Below are 23,746 nucleotides of genomic sequence, written 5' to 3' on the forward strand. Positions count from 1 at the left end.
TTAAGCTCAGCCAGTGTCAGACCCATATTCCCTTCAGAGTGCTTGCTCTTCTTAAAAAATGCAGTCTGAGAACAAAACTTATTAAATATGTCCTGAAAACAATAAACCACCAAGTGACAGATAAACAAATTATCTCCTCCTCAGGCAACCTTGTCAGAAGGTTACTTCTCCCTCCCCAGAGAGGCACCAGATCTCTCATTTATGTGATGTCTGGATAATGTGCAGATCTGCACCACGATAATGACTTTATACACATCACATGCTTCAGGGCTTCAGCCACTTGCTTCTGGAAATGCAGGAAGGTACTACTACCCTCTGTACAAATTTGGTAAGATTTTTCTTGTGACTACTTCATCTTCTGAAGGATCAGCAACAGGTAGGACATAGGAAAAAGAGGGAAGAGGGTTCTCCCTCTTTCCATCAATACTTACCTGGATAATCTGGAAATCAAATTTATTACCAAAACTGGCAAACAACTATTATTCCAGTCTTTCACTGTACTCTCAGTCTGGCAAGACATGAATTTTCTCTTACCTTCTTGGATCTGTACCTTAGTACAACTCAGTTCTGCACTTGCAATATCCCTCTGCTTCTTCCACTTTCTGAAGTACGGCTCTCATCTCTTCATCTGACAATGCCAGAAATGTCTTCACTTGTCATAAATTACTGGCATACAATGTAGAACTTTAATGGCACATAACCAGGTAGGTCTTTTCCCCCCTCACTCTCCACTGGTGAGAGACACCTGGAGAGCCGTATCCAAGTCTGGGCTCCCCAGCACAAGAAAGACGTGGACTTAATGGAGTGAGTTCAACAAAGGACCATGAAAGTGATTAAGGGACTGGAAGACCCAAAGAGATGGAGAGAGCTGGGACTGCTCAGCCTGGAGGAAAGGTGTGTAAGTACTTGATGGGGGAGTAAAAAGAAAGAGCCAAGCTCTTCAAGGTGAGGCTGGCAACAGGACAAAAGCCACTGGACGCAAACTGAAATAACAGCAAATTTTTAAAGGTAAGAAAAAGTCTCTTCTACTCTTAAGAGCTCTCAAGCATTGGCACAGCTTGCCCAGAGAGGTTGCAGAGTATTCATCCTTGCAGACACCAAAGACCTGACTGTACTTGGTCCCAGTCAACCTGCTCCAGCTGATCCTGTGTGAGCCACTGGGGAGGCTGGAGGAGCCGATCTCAGCAGTGCCTGCTGGCCCCACTGATTCTCAGTGCTGTAACCTAACAGCAGTTATGTTCTATGCCAGTCTCCTCTGGCACAGAACACTGGGAAATTAGCCCCGGTCACAATGTTCAACTGCTCATCTAAAGCAAAAGAGATTATTAAACAGCCAAATATTGACAGCAATGGGCTTGCTCAATCACAGCATGGTCATCAGAATCAACTGCCTCAGGAATGCCAAAGCTAAAATATGAAACAACCACCTCTTGCTCAAGTCTTGATGCTGTAAGAATTGCCTAACTGGGTGTCCAGACGCAAAGTTCCAGCAAATAACCATGCCAGGCTTTGCCCAATAGGGAAGGGGGGCCATGGGGAATCCTAGAGCAACTAGTGATGGCCACAAGTGGGGCTTCACAAAAGAGCAGACACTGTCATGTCTGTCACTATGCCTGCAGGCTTCCCACTGGTGTCTCCATCAGTCCTTTAGCACGTTCTTTGCCAAATTACTTTACCTAAAACAAGATTCTGACAGGGATGACAGAGCCAAGGCAGCCCTTGCCTTTGCAATCATTGGCAGAATACTGCCCAGAGTCAAAGCTCTCAGATGAAACCTGGTGTCACATGTAAAATTGAAACTGCTCTTGAGTTATTTAAAAAATGTATTAAAAAATAATCAGGCCTCACAAAACTTTATAAGATAAAAGTTTAACAGGCCTGATACTGTAAAGTCAGCTCAGTAAGACACAAAACCCCAACCCCTATCTCTAGCTCCATCAGCCCATCTTTTTTTACTGCCGTAAAAATGCCTACAGTATGAACATTTACATAAAAAAACGTGACTGTAGATACATTTTTCCCCTCAATCATTGAAGACCAAGAAAGCTCATCCTTTTGCATGCCCAAAATGGCCACTTTTAAGGGGATTAAATGTCACTCCAAAAGCAACTAAGAAAGCAAACTGAAAACTATTTTTCAAAATGGTTGTTTTGGCATTTGTGGTTTTTTAACATTGGGAGTAGCTGATTCTCACATCTCTCTCTTAGTCAAAGAAGTGGGAAGACTCAACAATCTGACTAATCTGAGCAACAGTATCTTGAAAAAAGAAAGGAAACTGATTTTTTAAGGACTAAAATTGTAAATTCAGCTTGTGCCCAAAAAATGACCCCAAATTTTCATTATTTTACAGTCTGAATGCCAATTCACTAAAAACTAAACCGAAGGAGGAGAGAGATCAGGACTCCTCCAGAGGCTTCAGAAGAGGAAAATGCTGAAAGAATTCCTGCCTGTGCCCAAGAGTTGACAACACTGGCAACAAGCTAAAGCAGGGTTAAATTTACTGCAGTTTTGGAGGAAAACCCAGACAATATATTTCTGCAGAAAATATACACTAAGAGCTAATGCACTTCATGCTTAATAGCGTAATATTTGTTAAAAAACAAAATTATGGTAGTGCATAAAATATAAGACATGTATCAAACGCTATCTCACACAGCAAGATTTAAGTGGTTAAAAAATACAGTAAACCTCTCAAGTAGGCACCAATGATAGTTTTGGAATTAAGGTGGGGTATTCAGTAAGAAGGAAAGAATCTGTACTGGGAGACACAGTCGAGTGTGTGTCACATCACTGATGAGGCCACAGAATCTAAAACTCAGCCTTGCGTGACAGCAGGGTTTTTCTTCAAATTCATCTACAGTTTCTTCTGCATTAGGAAAAAAAGACAGAAAGCTGGAAGAGATCGGATGCTCTGAAACTAGACAAGCTTTGGAAATTGTTTTTGGTCCTTCCAGGAACATCTGAGTATAGCTTAGACTATCTCTTGGAGCCATCTAGAAACTGCCCCACAGTAGGACGGCAGGGCTTGCTTCAGGAAGGAGCCAAGCCGTCCTACCTGGATACACAGGACACTCCTATTTTGCCTGCTCCAGACACTTCATTCTTCTCAGATGTAAAAAGTTCCAAAATCCCTGTTGTGACCAGACACTTTGTACATTCCCTAGTGGATCACTCATCCTGGGCTGACTTGCTGTCCTAGGTTGCAATGCAAAATGCAATCAAAAGTAAGTATTCTATTACCATCTGTTAAAACCAGGTGGGGCAGTGTTATTTATCTCTTCCATGACCCATCCTCCCTCCAGGGGGATCTTGTCTGTTAATCATCCACTGAGTCTCACTGCATGACTGATAAAATTACATCATCCCACTGTAAAATGCTCCACCCAGGGGGAGGAGCCAAGCATTCCTACCTGGATATAATCTGAGACTCAGAACACCACAGGCAGCCTTTCTCCACTGGATTCCCAGAGGAAAGACTGGAACCATCTACAGCCCTGGACCTTCAGAAGAAAACTACACCCTTCTATGGATCATTGCTTGAACAGAACCACACCTGTCACTCCAGGAGGACTGAAGCCACCATTTAATTGGACTGCTACCAACACCCTGACTAACAGGGTGTCGGGCTGTATTCAGCCTCTGTCAGTGAGTTGTTTTTTTATTGGTTTTCTTTTTTGTACTACTGCATTTTTAATTTTAATTTTCCTAGTAATGAACTGTTATTCCTTTTCCCATATCGTTACCTGAGAGCACTTTGGTTTCAAGATTATAATAATTCTTTGGGGAAGGAAGGGCGGTTACATTTTTTACATTTCAAGGGAGGGTTCTGCCTTCCTTAGCAGACACATGTCTTTTCAAAGACAAGACACTTGCCTATCTAATGAACTCTCCAGCAACTACAACAGACATTTCCATGCCCACCTCCGATTTGCAGCACGGATCTTTTGGGTTAAATCTACCAACTGAGAGACATACGCACGGTCACTGCTGAGCAGAAAACCCCCTTTCTTACTGTCAGACTCGCTGGTGGAACTGCCAGGGCCCAAATGAAATGCAAGCAGACAGCAGACGCTGCTGTGCTGCCCAGCAGTGCTGCTGTGTGCGGCACAGGGCGTCTCAGGGAAGAACTTACCTCAGGTGACCCGTGGTGCTCAGAGAGCACGCACGCAGGGCTCAGCGGGCAAGCAAAGCGCTCACGCAAACTGTCACCGTGCCCGTGAACCAGAGGGACAAACAGCTCCGCCCGGCAGATGAACACACAGACTCTATGTGTTTGTGCTGTACCTCTACACCATCTGAAATGAGAAATTACATCCAAAATAGTCCCAGATATTATGAAACCTCTTTATTTTTGCCACCTGCCATATTTTGTAAAAATTAGCAAGAGCTAAAGTGGGAAAAACATGTAAGAAAGCAGGCAGTGAGCCTATATTTAATAATGGTACCTGAAAGAAGGACTGAAGCAATACCCACATCACTGCACTATTTGGCATCATCTGTCAGTTCTTCGCAGGATGATGGACTTGGGAAGGATGCTGAGCACAGTTAGGGAGAAAGTGAGAAGGCTGAGCTTTGACAGTTCTTCTCTGACTAAAAGAGAGAGCATTTGAAATAAAATTGTAATTGTAAATGACACTCGACCTTTTCAAACACTTCAGACAAGGGGAAAGCATACAAAGGGCTTGTTTTCTTGTGCACTCTACTTGTGGGTTACATCCAACTCATTTTAGTGAAAACCCAATGTTCTAACCAGACCCGGGGGGAAGTCTGCAGACATTCAGTAGGCTACAGCAGCTGGGTAATACATGGCTTCATTTCTTACTAAAGAACTGACCTTGAATTGTGAAACAAGTCACTCATCTCTTACACCAGCGGTCTTCTCCTGTCCAAAGCAAAAGAGAGCAAGAAGCACACACGTGCGGTGTCTGCGCGCTTCTGCCACTGAGACAGCAAGAAAGGGAGGAATGCTTAAGTTCATGCACATTTTTATTGAGTAGTAATATAAAATGCTTCTTTCATTGTTACAAGTGCATGCTTTGATTGCCAACATTTCGAAGTCAAATTACAAAGGCAAGGCTGTAGGCTGTAGTGAATTACTTGGGCACTTATACAATTGTTAAAAAATATCAATGGACTGTTTGTTTTGTTTCCTTTTCTTTTTTAGAATGAACCAGTTGAAACCCGTAACTGATATACAAAGGGAAAAAAGTGAAAAAATTACACATTTTGTGGCACATGACAAAACAGAACAAAATGACTAAACCATTATGACATTAACAGTTATCATGCATTTAGAATTTCACATGTAACTACAAACTTATTTAAATTTCACAAGGTTTGCTAAACATGCTACCCATCTATATGTGCACTGACAAGCTTATGTTAAAAACTTTAAGAATACTCTCCCCCCTTAGATTTTTCAAAGCTTTTTTTTGATTACAAAATTTCAAAGGCATTAAGCATTTTCTTTTTAGAGAATATAAAGTACGCCAGTATACATACATTTCCAGTATAAGTCAGACCACTAAGCGCATTACAGTCCCATACAGGCCTATACAGCCATTTTTTTCTTAAAAAACATGCATAGGCAGATTTTTACAGAATATAGATGCTTTTCACTGCACTTAATATGGTGTCTTGTTCACTATACTTAAAAATGCACCACTCATAAATATTTAAATTCAGCAAGCCACAACCAAGACTTGTTTTACCAAAAAAACCCCAGAAAACCTCCCAAACCAAACCCCCCTAAATATAAACAGCAAAAAAAGATAAATGTTATTATTCCAGTTTTTTTTTTTTAACAAAGAAAAAGATAATTGCTGCCAAATTAGTAAGGTGTTATATTTAAAGAAGGGCATTGAAGCACACTAAAGAAACCTGAGGTAAGCATAATCTGTACAAAATTAAACTGTCGCTCTCGCTCTCTCTCTCACTCTCTCTCTCGCTCTTTTTTTTTTTTTTTGGCATTTTAAACAAATTTCCAACTTTTTTTTTTCTTTTTTTCTCTATATTTTTAAAGAGTGCCTAATTTATTTCATAGCCATTGTCTGACAAGAGTAGCAAAACATTATCAATAAATAGTCCTTATTTAGTTTGTACATTTTGTTAAAAATGTTTCGATGTTGTAGATGTTGAGTGCTGCAACTGTAAACGTACAATAGTTAGTAAGAAATTAAACAAAGTTTTCATGTCCAGTAACATAATAAAAGGCCTTTCAGTAACATAGCTAGACGTTCCCAATGTAGTAGGAAAACATGTTCATTCCCCTAACTTTGCAATATATACCAGCATGAGCTTCCATTTTTCTACAAGCATTTAAAGGCATATCCAAAGGAGGTGTCTCTCCCCCACCCGCCCTCCCACCAAATTAAAGTTGACGATCTCTTTGTTGATGATTTTTGTAAACTGAATCCAACACCTGGCCCCCAGAGCAAGTAAGCTATTATCAGAGGCAAGAACATCCCATTGCTGATGTGCAGCAACCCCATCGCGCCCTGCAGCTCAACCCCCCTCCCGGACAGTGGTCACTGGATATTGCTGCTATTACTGCCGTTGCTGTCCGTGCCATTAGTCTCTGTGGAGATTGCCTTGTTGATGGAGTTAAGGTTGGCATCGGATGGCACGTCTCTGCGCGGAGGCATTCGCTCATTAATTCGATCTAAGCCTTTGGCCTCTTCGAAGCTAGTGATCTTATGCTGGGGTGAAAATCCTTTGATAGCTAAATAAAGGATTATTGAAAAATAAAATTAGCAAGATAAAACTCTCAGCAGCTTTTCCCCCAATTTAGCAACAAGTGCGAGAGTCCTTCTTGGGAAGGCGGCAATGAGAAGTTCTGACACCACCACCAACTCCTTACCACACTCAGAAAGAGCTGGGGGTTCACCACCACCATCCCTTCCAACACAACTGTTGTTCTCAACACAATCAACTTCCAGTATTTTTTTGTCCACTGGGGCTCAGTTTAGAACACCAAGACGCTGACATGAAACTACAGTTTGCACTTTGGAACCGTGCTGAGGGCACAGCCATGAGCTGGTGACTTGGCATTTTCTGTCATCACTTACAGTCTTAAGGACATCATGCCTTGCCCTAATGCCCCTTCATCAGGCAAAACTCCCACCTGACCTTCAAAGATCATGCAAAAAGTGCTGGATACTTCCAGATGGTGACGACATGGTGAGGCCACTTTGTGGGACATACATTGAAGCTAGGGAAGATCTGGGGTTACCCTACAACAAGCTGCCTTCTGTTCTCAACACAGGTGAGCTGCTTATTGATTTTTTGGGGCAGTTATCCTCCCTGATACAACCCTGGACTTCTAGAAAGCAGCTTGAGTCAAACAGCAGGAACACTGTGCAACACAGGTCACGGATACTGTCATTTGGGAACAGCTATACAGTTTACCTTAGGAAACACACTGACAAAGGACCAAAGTTCCAACTGATCCTGAGGAGTTTTGATCTATCTGCCTTTTAGCAGCAACATTGGTGAGGCCACACTAACCTCAGAAGGAAGCCAAAGGCTGAGAGATGTATTCACAGACTGTGATTTTTATTTAATTTTATTCTCTAATTGAAGTGTTGAAGATCTTTAGATTTAAAGCAAAAAAGAAAAAAAGCACTGTAGGCAAACAGCAGGTCACAGCCCCGTAGATAATTTGTCACAGGCTTCTGTGTATTTTTTCTCTTATCGGTACCAAATCAATGCACTGCACTTCCAGAACTGGAATTTCTGCTAGGCCTCTATCATAATGTGCCATAGAGCAGAAATGGTGCGTTAGTACCAGGAAACTGCAAACTCCCCAAAGAGAAACGGTAGGGGAGTTTCAGAGATCGAATTCAGTAATCCTTCTCCCCTTTTCTCTTCTCTTTACCCCCAAATACTCTCCTTCCAATACGACGTCCCGATTCTGGACATGCTGGTAACTTCTGTTAAAAAAAAGCTAACACACCCCAAACCCCAGAACATCCCTGGTACCAAGCTACCACTCCTTGTATTTAGTGGGGAGCAAGAAAAGGCATTTTCATGCTGATTGTGCCACCTTTCCTGTGAAAATTGATAGATCCTGTTTGCCTCAGGATTTAGTTCTTTAGCTAGTTTCACAAATGTTATATTGGAACTTTGTGGAGTGCATGGCTTTTAACATGTATTATACTTCAACTTAGAAAAACAACAACATAATGGTGATCAAATGAGCAGGGACAGAGCAGTGAAAACAGAACAGGTTGTACAGTGAGTTTTCTTAAGGTTTGCCTTTTCGGTTGGCTTTTTTTTTTTTTTATTTTATTTACCTTCTACCACAAAATGAAGATGTCTAACAAGCACCCATGCCAATCCCTTAAAGCAATACTTTAATGGATGGCTGCATTGAAGCTGAAGCAGTTTCCGTGTCCTAGAGCTTGCCAGCAGCACAGCCCAGTTGGTGTTATTGGCCCTGAAGGACAACTGGTAAAGGGTGAAACTTCTCCTCCATCAGAAGCTTCACCTGTGTAGAGCAGTAGCTGTGACTATGGTGACGGTGTCTAACTAGCAAGGATGGCAAACCAAGAATTAACTTGAGGGGTGCATATTGCTGGCACAGGGGCACGTTAAGGGATTGTATTTCCAGTAGACACATTATTGTCTGTAACACTAAGGAAGGTGCTCTGCTGTAGTTGCTGGTCAGACAACGAATATTAGCAGGTTACATTGAGAGTCTACTAAAACACAACACATAGTCACAGAAAATCACAGAAAACAGCCAAACTGTCAACAAGAATGCACACTGCAGATTAGAGATTGCCGATAGGAATAGATAATTCCAACATAAATAGCAGCTTACTCACTGCTATTTAGAAAGCAGTTGTATTTTCTCTTACTTGCTTGTTCGGTAATTTTATTCACTGCTTTACAAAATTCAAAAACAAATTCAACAGGCCGAAAGGGCACATCTTACCAAAGGACAACAATAACTGGATTTTTTTTTTTTTAAATAACTAAAAAAAAGTACCCACAGAAAATTTGAGAGGGGCAAGAACAAAATACAACTGAAGAATTTTGTTTTAAAGGGGAATTCTGAAAATTTGTCTTCCAAAACTTTATAATACTGAACAAATACTGTACATCTGCATTGCAATACATGGCTACTTAAGATTTTAACTGAAGTGTTAAAAATTGTTAAGGGTTAAATTAGAAGTCTATCAACAAAACACCAGTTTTCAATACTTCAACATTCAGAAATCTTCCAAGGCAGCCAGTCACTTTATATGCAGCTAAAATGGTGCCTGTGTTAATGGCTGCTCTAATGTAAATAACCAGTGTGTAAACTGCCACTACCAAGAGAAGCAGACATCTTGCAGACAAATGTCTCATGTTGTTTTACTTTTAAAGGGAAACAGAAACATGCTGTACTATAACAAAAGACCAATAAATTTTTTTTATTAGTGACCTAAAAGCAAGGAAACAAACTGAAGCATAAATAAAGAAAAAAGGGAAAAGAAAGAATAACAGAAGGAGAGAATATATAAAAAGCTATGTGTTTTCCTTGACCAGAAATTGCTGAGGATAGTTTGAGCCAGCCTCCAGCGCAGAGCTTTTGAGCTATGTGTCACAAAGCATTTACGAGCTGCTGCCAAGTTATGTCCCGTGAAATCCAAGTTCCCTGATCTTCTCCTGTGACATTACTCAGTGCTTAGTTCAACATACAGCAATTCCAACGTGTTTGTGACTTACAGAAAGAAAAAAACCTCAACAGCAGCAACAGAAAGAAAAACCAAAAAACACTTTCCCCTTTAAAGCAATTACATTTTGGTTAATACCGAGCCACAATTGTTAGCCCAACACCCACACAATCTGTACAAGCTACAGCAAAATGAATACACCCAGCAGAGCCCTTATCTGTTGTGGCACCAACAGAAAGGGGACTGGCCAATTTACCTTCATCAGCCTCAATAGCCTCAACAGTAGCTGAAGAGAAGAAAGGGGTAGCAAAACGAATGAGAAAAAATGAGCAGAGGATTTTAACTCTAAGAACAAGTCAGTGAATAGCAAAGGAGCTACAACACTAATGTTACTGTAAGTGCTGGATTTTGGCAAAACAGACACACAGAGAAATGTTTACACAAAAACAATAATTTGCAAATTGAATTAAGCTAGAGTTTGTTTTAAAGCAGAAGTTCCACAAACTGAAAGTTAAAGACACATTTAAGAAGTTTTCTTTTGACTCAAAAGAACTACAAAAGGTAAATATCTTCCATAGTGCACATCTGACCTGAAAAGGTCATTATATAATTGTCCCAGCTCTCAGTAAGAGCAGTTTGACTTGCCCTTCAAAAGAGAACAGAAAATGGCATAAAGCCATTGCACAAAATTCATACAACTTGCAATATTAGCTGAAAAGTACCAATGCCAGTACAAGGCAAAGGAATTCTATATACAACTTTACAGAATTATTTTTTTTTCTCTCCTGACTAAAAGAAACATCCCCACAGCATGGGATGCTCAGAAAGCTTTGCCTTTGTTTGCAACCTTGCCCAGTCTTCTCCATCTGTAAACTTTCTTTTTATCAAGCCAGTCTCTGAAAAACAACATGTTGCTAATATTTTATGTAAATCAATGGATGCAGATGTAAGATTGACTGTTGGACCTCCAAAGTTGCAAAGCCTGGTCGGGGAGAGCAGAGCTTGTAACCGGGAGATTGCTGCAATGTTATGAATACCATTTCACTGTTGTGAAACCATTAATTGTTCTTGAACACATACTTTCATTTGAATTTTACCCATCAGCTTTGGTATGCATTTTTTTTTACAGAGATTTAGAAGCTGATGCGAATCATTAAATGTAATCCAATATAGCAAATATTTTAAAAGACATTTTGATTTTCAAGAGTTTCTCTGGTTTAGAGAATAGCTCAAGAAGTAAAGTTTTTAGGAAGTCTTCTCTTCTTTTTTGTCTTGTTTTCCCGTACATAAAACCCGAACTTTTTTTTTTTTTTTCTCCCACCCCAGTTAAAATGTTGAATATGGATTAAGATATATTGTAAAATATCTATACTATTATCTTGCTGCATGGGGAAATGAGAGGATTTAACCCTCATGCACCAAGGTAAGTCTATGCCTCTCAGGCAGCAGAGCAAGAGAGATGGCCAAAAAACGAGGAACAAAACCAACACAAACTTAAAAGAAAAGCAAACATGATAACTAGGATGAGAAATTAAAATGAATAACCAGATCCAAACCAGCACTGAAACATTAGAAAAAATGATGACTAAAATGTATACTTCCACAACAGAACATACTACTCATATTTTCTGTTAATACATATGGCAATATGAGAGCTTAACAGAAACTATGTGAAGTTCAGAGTATTTGGTGAATGGGGTACTATGTGTTAACTGATGCAGAAGCTTGTGTATAGTAATGTTTTACTGAGCCAGAATACTGCAGTATGAGGAGAGTTTCCTTTTAGCCATTGTAACAAGAACATTTGGCAATTTTCTTAAATTCATTTCTATTCCTAATATTTTGCCAGGGCAACAATAGCAGTTTCCTTGGACCAAATTTTCTGACAAATGTAAAGCAACTATGAGGAGAAAAGCCTAGGTGAAAACCACAAACCCATTGAGAAATGCCTCCTGTGAAATCATATTGCAGCATTTTCAAAGCAGAACGTTACTATGTCCATAACACACAAAGTCATCAACAAGAAAAAAGAGAAGGGAAAAAAGAGGAAAAGGACGTTTACCACCATATATCTGAATCTTCTAGATAAAAGAGACAGTAAAGGGAAAAATACAGAGGAAGAATGCTCCAAGAAGGAAACAGGAAAACAAGAGGCTGAGACTGTGTCAAGGTTATAAAGCATTTCTATTTCTTACATCTACTGCCAACAGAACCTCAATAAATGAAAGACCTTTATATGTACCTGCAATATACTCTACAGCAATACACACATAAAAAAAAAGGAGAGCTTCCAGTAATAAATTGAATAATTTGCTCTCCTTATTCCAAAAGGAAACAAAGGCAGCCCTACTATAGACTTACCAATTTCCTGTAACAAGAAGCACTTGGTATAAAACTGACAATCTGTATTGTGTTTGTGTACAAGGCAAGCACAGTGTTTGCCTCCCTTCACTTGGGCTTAAATCAGAGTGGAAATGTTCTCATGCTGTCACCTAGAATTTCTAGGAGAGAAAATCTAATTCTAGAGCTATTTTCCATTGGTGATTCTCTGTGAGGAAGAACAAATCAGATAAAATAAGAGTTTGAGTGTTATTAGCTAAGCTGAACCTTCAGTACTCCATGTATCAAGGGCCGCACTTAAAAAAGAAAAAAAAACCCCAAAAGATGCTCCAAACTCTGAAAAGACTACATTTCATATACAATGCTGAGCCACCATTTTAGACAGTTGATTTTCAGGGGGTCCCCCCCTCCCCCCTTTTCTCTGAAAATTGATGGTATGTATTAAGTCTTGAGAAGTGGCCTTACATGAATTGCTCACAAATGCTCCAGGACAACAAACTGCCTGGGTTTTTTTTCTGTCCTTTGTTGTTTTATTTTTGAGACAGCTATGGCTACTTTTCTTAGGTTCTGCAGTTGAAAACCACTTGTATTTTTTACACAGGACAAGACACAAGGCAAACAGGCTTACCACTTTGCAGTGTTTGTTTTCCTCCAGAGAGCACACCACTGGGCAGCATTCCTGTTGGAGTCAAACCTTTCAGCGTCAGCACACTCTCACTCTCTTCTCTGCAAAAGTTAAAAAAGAAATGAAAAATAAAACCACCAAAAGTAATCAAACGTCTTTTTAAGAAGACATAGGGCACATTTTAGACATCTTAAGCTATACATGCCCTGCAACGATTTTGTCATCTCCAATCTCCTTGCTAAGATGGACTGAATTTGTTGTGAATCAGCAAATTCAGTCAAGTCCCCTTCACTGCTGTGTACATGGTTAACCTCTGCATCACACCATGTGCAACTCCCCTACTGTAGTTAACACCATAACCTGCACCTATGGAACAGTATGTCTGTAAACCCAAACCTGAGAGGAGGAGGACAGGAAGGATCAGATATTGCCAACAATGCATTTAGGCATTTTTCACTGTGTGGTCCAAAATCAAATTAAACTGTTAGTTTGCTCTTGTCTACACTAGCAGGCAGGTGCATTATTTATTGATGATCACCATCCACTTAAAGAAAGGCAGCTAAAAGCTCATTAAAATTAATAAGCACTTCCATCGTTGCTAGCACTGTCCTTAATAATTTTGCATGCTAAAAATAATATGGATTCAAGACAATTGTTTTAGGAAACTGAAATATGCTTTGCTGGGCTCCAAATGCAGTTTTAAAACAGAGTTTTTAAATACATTGCAAGAGGAATACAACAGCACTATCCAGAGAAACCTTTAAGTAAGGCTACAAGGGCTGTAATGCTGCCTGTGATGACATACTTTCTCAGCAGCAAAATTGACCCCAATTCCTTAAGAAAAACCCATTTTGAAGTGCTTTACTTTGAAGTATATAATGCCATTAAGCTGGAGGAAGCAAATACAAAGACAGAATTTAGTTGCACATTCACTTGAGGATAATGTGGTTTTGTCTATAAAAACTGTCTCTCAGCAATTCTACTACTTAAAATTTTCTTTGTATCTACATGTCCTGAATGACTCACGTATTTTAAACAATTCTTGTTTACCTACTACATATACTCTTCAAGTTCTATTTTTAGCTTGAAAATAATTCTGCTTGCACTCACTTTTCATGATATAATAGTCAAAATGAAATTGTGACCATTTTGCTTACAAGTTGCTAATTCAAGAGCAAAATATTTTCAGAATTAACACAGTATTTTTATCATCAACAGTTACCCAGCAAAGCTTTCGCTTTCTCTCAATTTTCAGTACATTACATATATATATATATATATATATAATTTTTTTTTTTTAATTGAACTGCAATGGCACTTTTAGCTTCACCCTCATGGGCTAAATATACTGACTGTATTTTTGTTATCTTTAAACTGCATATCCACAAGATGTGTGTCGCAAATATCAGGATGTTTTAGCCTTTAGTGTTCCTTAATTTCTATTTGATGTAATTTATTTCTATTTCAAAAAAAAGGATAATAGACTGATTAAGTATTTTATTTACCTCTCTCCAATCTAAATATACCAAAAGAAAAGTCAGACTTGAGAAAGCAAGCTGGAGACAGGCAATGACAAGGAATCAAGAAGACTTCCATTTAGCTAAAGAAAATCTTTCTACATTTTCATCAAAGCTCGTTTATAACATTTGAAACTCAATACAACATTATTTTGATATCTAATTTTTTACATTAAAATGGCTGAAATTATTTCAGCTTTACATTCAAGTTACATCCTCAAGGAAAGGGACCACTCCAGCCCAAAGAAGAGATGACCAAGTCCTTTGCAGATGGTCAGATTAAGTGGTAGTCATTCAGAAACTCAGAAGCTTTTCAAGAATTAGTGAAATAAATTCCATAAAACACAATGACTCAAATAGGAACTTCAAAGGTTTCCAGAACAGGTTGGTACATAGATAGATGCTAGAAGATGGTGCTGCTGCAGTCTTAGGGTTACACACAATTACTTCACACTCGTGTCTTACATGGATTATGCTGGTAAGACAGAAAAAATACCCCAGGCTTTTCTATAGGAACAGTACTTGCAAGATTACCTTGTGAAATTTTTGCTGTCCAGCAGCCTGCCACCTAGATGAGGAGAATTAGCCTTTCTCAGGAAAAAGAGAACAGGTATTCCCAGTGGTTGCTGGGATGAAATGTCACTCATCCCCCTGGAAGACTGGGCACCAAAACCAGGCTTTGCAGGTACCTGTTTATTTACTGAATTACCCAATATGCCTTGCATCACAGTGAAGATGTGCTGTATTTGCTAGTTAAAGGTAAGGGAGAAAAAATCTACTCTTCATCTTCAGTCTTCCCTGCAAAGTTTTCAGGACCATCAATAATCAAGAGCTGTAAAAGGCTGAGCTGGTTTTGCCTGGGGTAGACTTAAGATATGAGGCTTATACATATCTTTGTAGACAGAGCACATGCAGGAATTATTCTGCATCTCTCTTCTACCCTTGAAACCATTGAAATCTTCTGCCCTACAGATCCCTTTGAAAAAGTCTGACACATGGCTGATGTCAATCATCTGTGAGTTGTAAAACCCCAAATAAATTTATCAGCTGATTATCCAATTTCCGATCATTCTGCTTATTAAAGTAGAATTAATTATTGTGAATTAATCCTATATTTAAAAAGGTGGTTCACAGCAGAATACAGTCAATCCAAAACCTGTGGTTCAAGGTTATGGGAGAAAGCCAAGTTTCCCAAACTTTGTTTGCTTAACTATCATTAGAGAAAAATAGTTGTGCTTTTTTAGGTGGCGGCAGCCACCTCCAGGCTCTCTGCCAGACTTGGTACAGAGCAGGTGGAAACATTTGATTGCTCCCCCATCTTGTTTAGGGAAAAGGCATGATGCCAGCTTTTATTTTTTTATGGGTACCACTTTGAAGTAGCTCATGCATCACCACTAAGTCACTCGTAACACTTTGGGAACCCCAGGTACAAAGTCCTCCATCTCAGTTTGCTATTTAAAGCTATGCTGCTGCAATCTGCAAGGCGTGGGTGAGCTGCTGTGCCCATGCAAAGTCCTACAGAAAACCTGCCCACTGCTGGCATGCTGCATTCAAAGCAAGCAAGTTGAACAGTTTCTACAGAAATTAAATAGCATATTCTTCAAGAAACTGTTTTATTTATTCTTCTCACATCAATCATGTAATCATAACAGTAATTGTTTTAGAACACCCTTGATTTTTCACTGAGCATAATAGCCATCAACAGCAGACCAACATACAGCTTCCTGAGGAAAAAAATCCCTCTGCTGAAAGGGAAAGAGAACTGTATTTTCTATATTTAGACTTCAGCACAGTACAGCATGTTTTCTCTTCTGCTCAGAGACATCAAATGGAGAGCTCTAAACATTGGGTAGCAATTAGTTACTCATGTTCATGTGTTTGGGGAAGTGCAGCCCAAAGGAACAAGTTGCTGTTGCCTGCACAACCATTTCCTGGATTTCTAGGTAAATGACCCTAATGCTTTCATCTTTAGTCATCTTTATTTGTGGCTCTAGCAACATCTGTGGGTGACTAAGTGTGACAACAGACTTCTTTTTTAACAAGAGGTGATGTATAACATACCCTTTCTCCACATTTAACACTTGCCTCACAGTGGCTAAAAGCTAATTAGTACACCTGGTGAACAAAAGTCTTTAAAAATGGTAATTGGAATTTTTTTTGCTGATGTCTTTTGTTTGTCTGTTTTATATTAAGCAAAAGCCCTGAGGAAGACTATTCAGAGCCAAAAGAAATGGCAGCATTGTATAAATAAAACAATCTCTAAAGGGTTGCAGTAGAACTCAGTTGGGTGGTATACTAGAATAGCAAATTTGCTGTTTGATTAACAGTCGAGTGCTCTAAGTAACCATTCAAAGAGATCCTTCAACACTAAAAAAAAACTAAATCAGCACAAAACCTTACCTTAACACTGAGAAAACTCTAGCCATTTTTCCTATTGCTCGTATCTTGTTTCTTATAACCTCCTTTCGAGCAGCAGCTGTTGCTCCTATGGAAAAGATATTAAAAACAGTTATAGGGATTTGTAAACAATTCATCACTAAATACAAGAAACATCATATTAATGCTACAGTTTGCCAAACTAAGCCACATTTGTAGTCAAAACTGAAAACACTATTTTTCTCATTCCTAGTTAAAAATTATTTAAGAGATAATAAAACCTAAGGGCAGAATCCTGGAAACGAGCATGAGACAGTAGGGATTGTACTGGCTGGCAGGGGCTAAGAGAGTTCCACAGAGCAACTTCCTTCTAATCACCACTATGGCTTGCTCAAAATTGCAACTGCTTTGAAATTTGTAAACTCACACAGCACTCTGCCTTAAAAAAAAAAGTATAGTGCAGTACAGACTACAATTTGGCTGAGTTTGAGGTGCATTTGTTACTTGGATATCATCAAAATCTGTACACGCAAGAGAGAACCACATGAATGGAAAAAGCGAACAGTACTTATTACAAAGGATCCCCCACATCCCCAGTAAAATATTCTGGTATACTCAGAAAACCAGTTTCATTAATTTTCAGGATCATAACCACATACATCACAAAGATTTCTCCTAAAGGTTCCTGCAGGACAGCTAACCTGGACTTGTGTGGATGCTGCCTGACAACTGCTGCCTGTTCAGACATCACTACACATCATAGTAACACTTCCTTCTTTGTTACTCCAGAATTCAAGGGCAAAAATGTAAGTTTCTGTTTTCAAATCCTAGCAAATTGATCCATTTTGTAGAGCCCATCAGGGAAGCTTAATTAGCAGAAAGGGGGAAAAAATGAGGAGGGCAGCATTTGTGAAGAATATGTTTTGATGAAACTGGACAAGTGGTGATGGAATCAGAACTGGCTTCAGCATGCAACAACAATCCAACACCTCACAACACCTCACACCATCTTTCCTGCCGTGAAAAACTGTTATGACAGCTCAAGATCAAGGAATTAACAAACTCAATGGGCTTTTTAGGCATAGCCCACAGACTAAGGGGAACAATATCTGTGTGTTTATCTACCAAAACCAGGAAAGGTGATGGTGTATTGGAAAATGTGGGACCTGATATGATACAATACCAGGATACTGTCCTGGTTTTGGGTGGAATAAAGTTAGCTTTCTCCATAAAAGATACTCAGAATGATGGCTTTCAAATCTCCCACATATAAAGATAAAAATATAAAGCAAATATTAAAACATCTGAAGATAAAAAAAGATATGAACACTTGGGCATAAATGTCTAATTCTAGACAATAAAGAGTGGGAGAAACAGCTGTAGTTCAGCTGTATCTGAATTAATGTAATATACTTTTAACAGCTTAATGAAAAATTTAAATAAAATAATACTGATTCAGCTGAGTTCTCCAGGAATAGAAGGCAGTACCTTCCTGCCTCAGTTACTGTGATCTCACAGAACTGTACTCTCAAGATAGACAAGACATGGTTTTCAGCCTTTCATATCCTGAAAACACTTAAGCATGATTCGCCTTCTTTTCTCCCCCCTAAGCATCACAATCCCTACTTGTTTATTACGAGTCCACACTGTTCTGGTACATCTTATGAGGATATTCAAAAAGTTGAACAGCATCTAAGATTACAGTCTAGAATATTTGAGAACTGAAAACTGAAAATATAATTTATGACTGAAGTGAAATACAATGTCCTACACTTAAATACAAAATAAGAGAAGAAAAAAACCATCCCTTCCTTAATCATAAAAACACAGCGGTGTTAGAGGGAGTATTTTGTATATGTTGACACACATAAAAGTTACCAAAAAATGTACTTAAAAGATTTTGGTCTCCACTGAATTTCCTAATGTAACAAATCTGTGAAAATGACATATGTTTAATAGATATCAGTAATATAATTTATCCTCTCTGGCTTTATTAACATAATTTTCTAAATAATGCACCTGATACAATGTTTTACTGCTCTGTTAGTTTTGACTGAATATCACTAACCGCACAGTATGTGGATTTCTTAACTATTTATACATAAATCTTAGATTCACATTTCAAGTGTGTCTAGTTTAATATTCCGAAATGCACTATTACTGCAAATCCTGATGAATTACTTGAGCTATACTTAAGCACACACCTATGTGAAAGTAAATGGGTGAAAACCTGAGAACTGGCTATAGGTAAAAGGGTTAATTTTAGCCCTTGCAAACATTGCCTGATAGCCTCTCAAGATTTTACCTTCAATTCTTAGAATCATAGACACATTTAGGCTGTAAAATATCTTTAAAAGATCTTCCAATAACAAAACAAACCTTTTTTTGAATGAAGGAACTTTAAAATAAAGTTCAAGACTGAAATGTAAAAATTATTTGGAGGGTAAAATTAAAGTTTTGAATCTTACTTCAGTAATTTAACAAGTTCTATTGGATTTTGGATTGGTATCAAAACAGAATCTGCAAGCTGGGTATGAAGGATTTATATGAAATGTAATTTAAACATTCAGATTAAGAAGCACAAAAAGAAAAAAAAAAAAGACTATAAATGCTGACAATACTCTGAGATGTAGGATTAACAGATTTAAAACAGTGCTGAGTAAAAAAGTCAACCCCAAATCTCTCACTGGTATCCTAATATATATTATGTAGTTAAGCATTAGGAAAATTATTAAAACTTAAGCCTTCCAACTTATTGAATACCTTTCTTCTGTGCATAAATGGGATCTTCTTATGAATTCCAAAGAGGGGGAAAGAAAAAGATCAGTGATGTTTGTAGAAGGAAAATAAAAAATAATACAGAACATTTGAAAACATCAATGGAAATGTAATGTTTAAGTAAAGTCTGAAAAACAGAAAAGAAACAAATTAAGCAGAGAACATCCAAAAGGAAAGAAACAGATTGAAAATAGTAGGGAAAAAACCTCAAAACTGAAACCTTTTCAGCTTAAAGCCTTGTTAGTAGGTTTTGCAGGAAATCGACATGCATGCAGGAGACCAGCAGTGGTGTTACCACCTCTCCAACACAGACTTTCTCCTACATGAGAAAGGCTTCGTCACTTCTCAAAACCAGCCCCACCCTGGCCATATAGGGTGTGCCTGCGTGATGATGCCTCTTTTGTTAAAGGGTCAAACTAATTCCTCCAATTTATTTACACCTGATACCTCACAGGGTTGCTTACTGTCACAGCCAAGTCTGCTGCTCCTTACCAGCATCTGTGCTACCCCCACTGCACACCTGTCTTCCTCCAAATGCTCCAGCAGCTCTCAGTGAGCAAATTCAAATGCTACCACTGTGCAAGGTACTGCATTTTAAAATCAACTGTTTGAGGGCAAGACAAATGCACCACTTGGTGCCCAGGCACAACTGCACCATGGCACATGTTCCAGGGACACTGGTCATTTAGGGCATGCTGCTAGGTTGGTCCAGAGGCAGAGCACACGGAGGTGCCATAATACGGCTCACAGGAAAAATGCTTTGGGCATGGAAACAACCACATTTGGCCAAATCATAAAGTGAATAATAAATACAAAGACCACATTAAAATGCCACTCTGTCACCAGCTCCCATAAATTAAGTATGCACTCGCAGTCCAGCTTTGGAGGGAAAACAAATACAAACCACTGGGAAAACCCCTCCATTTTCTCTCAGCTAAAAATCAACTCATTACCAAGCTAAGACACTAATCAGGCAGTACCATGAACATCTGAATCAAGGCACTGGTAACAGACCTAAGGATAAGGCCCTTGCTTTTGCTCTATCAGTCTCTATTAGTTGCTGCTGAGCTGGCTCCAGGCACGGTTTACTGTACTGAGGAGATGTGGCAAATGTCACATATTACTGTTCACAGCAAAACCAGGAGATGTTTGACTTAGGAATTCTCCTTAGGCTGGAACTACAGCACTGTATTGGGAAGCTGTTTTCCAACTAAGGAATAAATGCTGTAGCTAATAGCTCTGACTGGCTTTTATGTGAGAAGGCTGAGAGCTAGTGTTGGAGGCAATACAAAAAATAATGTAGGTAATTTAGGAGTGTCTTCATGCCAAATCATGATTAGGATGCATACAAAGCAAGCCGTATATTTGTGTCAGATATTTTATTGCATTATTGTACCCTTTTAATTAGCAGTTTAAGTTTATTCAATCAAATGCATGAGGCCAGAAATGTTGCTAATTAAAACAAAACAGAACTCTGACTGTATGCTGGCTAGGTAGAGGTATTTGCAGCTCCTGTTGCTAAGTGATATGTTTGATGCACAAACATACAGCACATGAACTAACATTTGCCCAAGACATTTTTTTCTGGATCAGATTATATTGCAACCACCACAGCAAATAGTGAAGAGAAAGTACAGCAAGAGGAAACTATCAGAGATGAGGAAATCTGACCTATCATATTGTCTCATTCTTAAAGCGAATGAAACCAAAAGGCCAATAGAGGCCAGCAGGGACATATGGGATAAAGGGCATTACGATATTTAGGCTTTTTTTCACAGTAAGCTTACACAGAAACTGCCTACAACAAATTGATCAGATCCCCATGATGTGTTTCCTTAGGGGGAAAAAAAACGGTGAGGGGGCAGGAAGAAAAAAAAGGAATACATGCTGTTGAGCATCCTGCTCATGGCTAGATGCAACATACATGACTCAGAACTAAAAATAATAATAAAAAGGGCTCACAAGAACACCATGCAGTGAAGTCAGGCAATACTGGTGGGGCTTTATTTTGAATGAAGGAATGAGAGGAGAAGACAGAAGGCAAGAAAGTGTAAAAGAAGGTAATGAATGATCAGTGCAAACCATAGTGATGGACCATTCTCACTACATGTGGGAACCCAGGTCAGGGCATGTTCAAACTGCAAGGAGAGAAAGGAAATCAGCAGTGAGCCCTGAAAACTATAGATGATCTAAAAATAGCAATGATTTTTAAAAATCATTCCATAACACAAAATGCATCTGCTGTTGCAGATATCAGGCATTTCCTTCTATGGGAAATACTGTTAAAAAAAAATGTCAGCAGGTAAACAGGACAAGTCCTCCAAGGGAGCTGGACAGAAATTACTGAAGAACAGTGGAAATATTAAGCCACTACAAGACTGTCAGTAGACTGTCCTTACAGAAACAGTTTTGATTGAGCTGGTAATCATTCTGGTCTGTTTCACTGAGAACACAAATGAAACATATCTTGTACTTCTCTCCCCCAGAAGGCAAGGCTTTCAGGAAAAAAAAAAATAAAAGAGAGGAAACTCAACTTGAAAGAAGATTTTTGTTTGCTGAACAGATAAGAAATCAGAACAGATATCAGCTTATATTTAAATTTAAACCAACCTCAAATTTACTTCTATGTCTGAATCCTTCAGTCTCTTCCATGTGTACCACCCCCATGAGCCTAACATGTCCAGTGGGCTGCAGGCAGAAGTGTGAGCCCACAGCAAGCTACAGTGCCACTGCCACAGAGCCCATTCTACAGCTTTAAGGGGACTGATGACCTGGGAAAGCAGACATGAACATATGCCAGCTCTGCTTTTTAGTTACACATGCTAAAGACAACTGCATTTCTAATATCTTCCTTACCATAATACTTTACACAGAAAATAATTTATACATAAAAAACTGAGAAGAGATTTAGGTAACAGTATTAGTTTTACAGCAATAGGAATGGTTTAGTTATTCCTCAACTAGAAACTTTACTGCTGTTAGTTATTGTTATACAGTACACACACATGCGAGCCCAGAGGATTTCAGCCTGTCTCCCTGCTTAGACACCTGCAATGCTGCAAACTCCAAGTCTGGAGAAGTGCCATGGTGAAAGTCCCAGGGAGCTGGGATGGGGGTTCACTCTCCTCTCAGAAAAAACACAGTAGATACAGAGAGTTCCTACAGCTGGAGAGGGCTGCTGTTCCTCAAGACCCCTAACACCTCCCTATTTCTGATTCTGCTTTTGAAAACGTGCTCCTGATCTGTAACTTAGGGATGGGAATGATGACACTCCAAGTTTTAGGAAAAGAGTACAGGCATTGGCCTGTCTATGCCCAATGGAAGCTTACAGTACAACTTAAAAAGAAAGCATTAGGCCAAGGCTGAATTAATTTAAAAATCCTTCCCATAAAGTCTTTGCTGCTTTGGCATTGTAATCGGGGGATTTCAGCCTGTGCTTAAGAGCTTTCCTGAGCCAAGGATTTTAAGCACATGGTTTGTTGCTACTGCATTTAACTTGACACAGTTTTTACTCATCGTATGCCTCCATACAATTTCACACACTACTTTAATTACACAGTAGTGACTTATTTAAATTTCATGAGGAAAAAAATGGGCACAATATTCAAACAGGTGTTTTCTTCCCTTCACTGATTACTGGTTTCAATAGTTCAGCCTTTGTCCCAAGTCCTGCAAGATAATTGTTCGTGTCCACACTCTGTGGCCGATGCAGAACAGGGAATTACATCTGTTTTTTCAGAATAAAATCAAAGTACTATCATCCCTACCAGTCTTCTCCATCACAAAGGAAACATTTTGCAAAACCTCTGATCTAGCTTCCTGTTCCGAAGATTGAAAATAAATACTTTGAAAGAGAATCTTAATTATTAATTACAACTTCATTAAATATTTGTCTTACTTGAAAGTTCTCCATTCTCCTCATTTATTTGTTCTGCCTAAAAACATCTTGAGAATATTCAGTAGTGCTAGATTTTTCCAGGTTATTTTTTAAAATTATTTTTTAATATTTGTTCTTTTCATATGTTTTTTTTTTTTTCTTAGACAGATTATCTATTATTACTTTGAATAGAGTTTTTAAAAATACTAAAAGCATTCAGAGTAAGAATGTCAGGGCTGCACAGGATTTTTTTCAGCTTTTCTCAGTTAAAAAAGGACATTTTGGTGAGCTGCTATTTATTCTTGCATAGCCTAACAGAAAATTAGGACTAATAAAATAAATTGACTTTTAAGAATTTACAAGTTGTAAACTACAAAGTATCATTTACAGTCAAACCAACTGGTAAAAGGCAGCTAATCATCATATAAACTTCAACCCAAAGGATAACAAAACTGACCACTTCTCTCTTAGCAGAAATGTCAGGTTAAAACTTTTTCTGTGTTTACATGCTTATTTTTAATGATTGTATTGCTCTTTCAAGCCTTTTAGACACTCAAGCACATCAAAGAAG

The 23,746-nt window shown here is 38.7% G+C and overlaps 1 protein-coding gene across 3 annotated transcripts in view; it reads right to left on the reverse strand.

The window, feature by feature from the left end:
- Positions 1–4,968: 4,968 nt before the first annotated feature.
- PPP3CA (protein phosphatase 3 catalytic subunit alpha) overlaps positions 4,969–23,746 on the reverse strand; it is a 173,847-nt gene continuing 155,069 nt past the window's right edge. For 2 of the 3 annotated variants that reach the window (XM_015624827.1, XM_015624829.1), the window contains 4 exons: positions 16,545–16,629; positions 12,631–12,728; positions 9,919–9,948; positions 4,969–6,721 (listed from right to left, as the gene is read on the reverse strand). In XM_015624827.1, the coding sequence (XP_015480313.1) occupies positions 6,528–6,721; positions 9,919–9,948; positions 12,631–12,728; positions 16,545–16,629 (407 nt within the window). In that variant the 3' untranslated portion in view covers positions 4,969–6,527. The remainder of the gene's footprint in view (positions 6,722–9,918; positions 9,949–12,630; positions 12,729–16,544; positions 16,630–23,746) is intronic. The other variant, XM_015624828.1, reaches the window with a different exon arrangement.

Source organism: Parus major, chromosome 4 (genome assembly GCF_001522545.3).
Source record: "Parus major isolate Abel chromosome 4, Parus_major1.1, whole genome shotgun sequence".
In the NCBI taxonomy this organism is placed as follows: Eukaryota; Metazoa; Chordata; class Aves; order Passeriformes; family Paridae; genus Parus; species Parus major.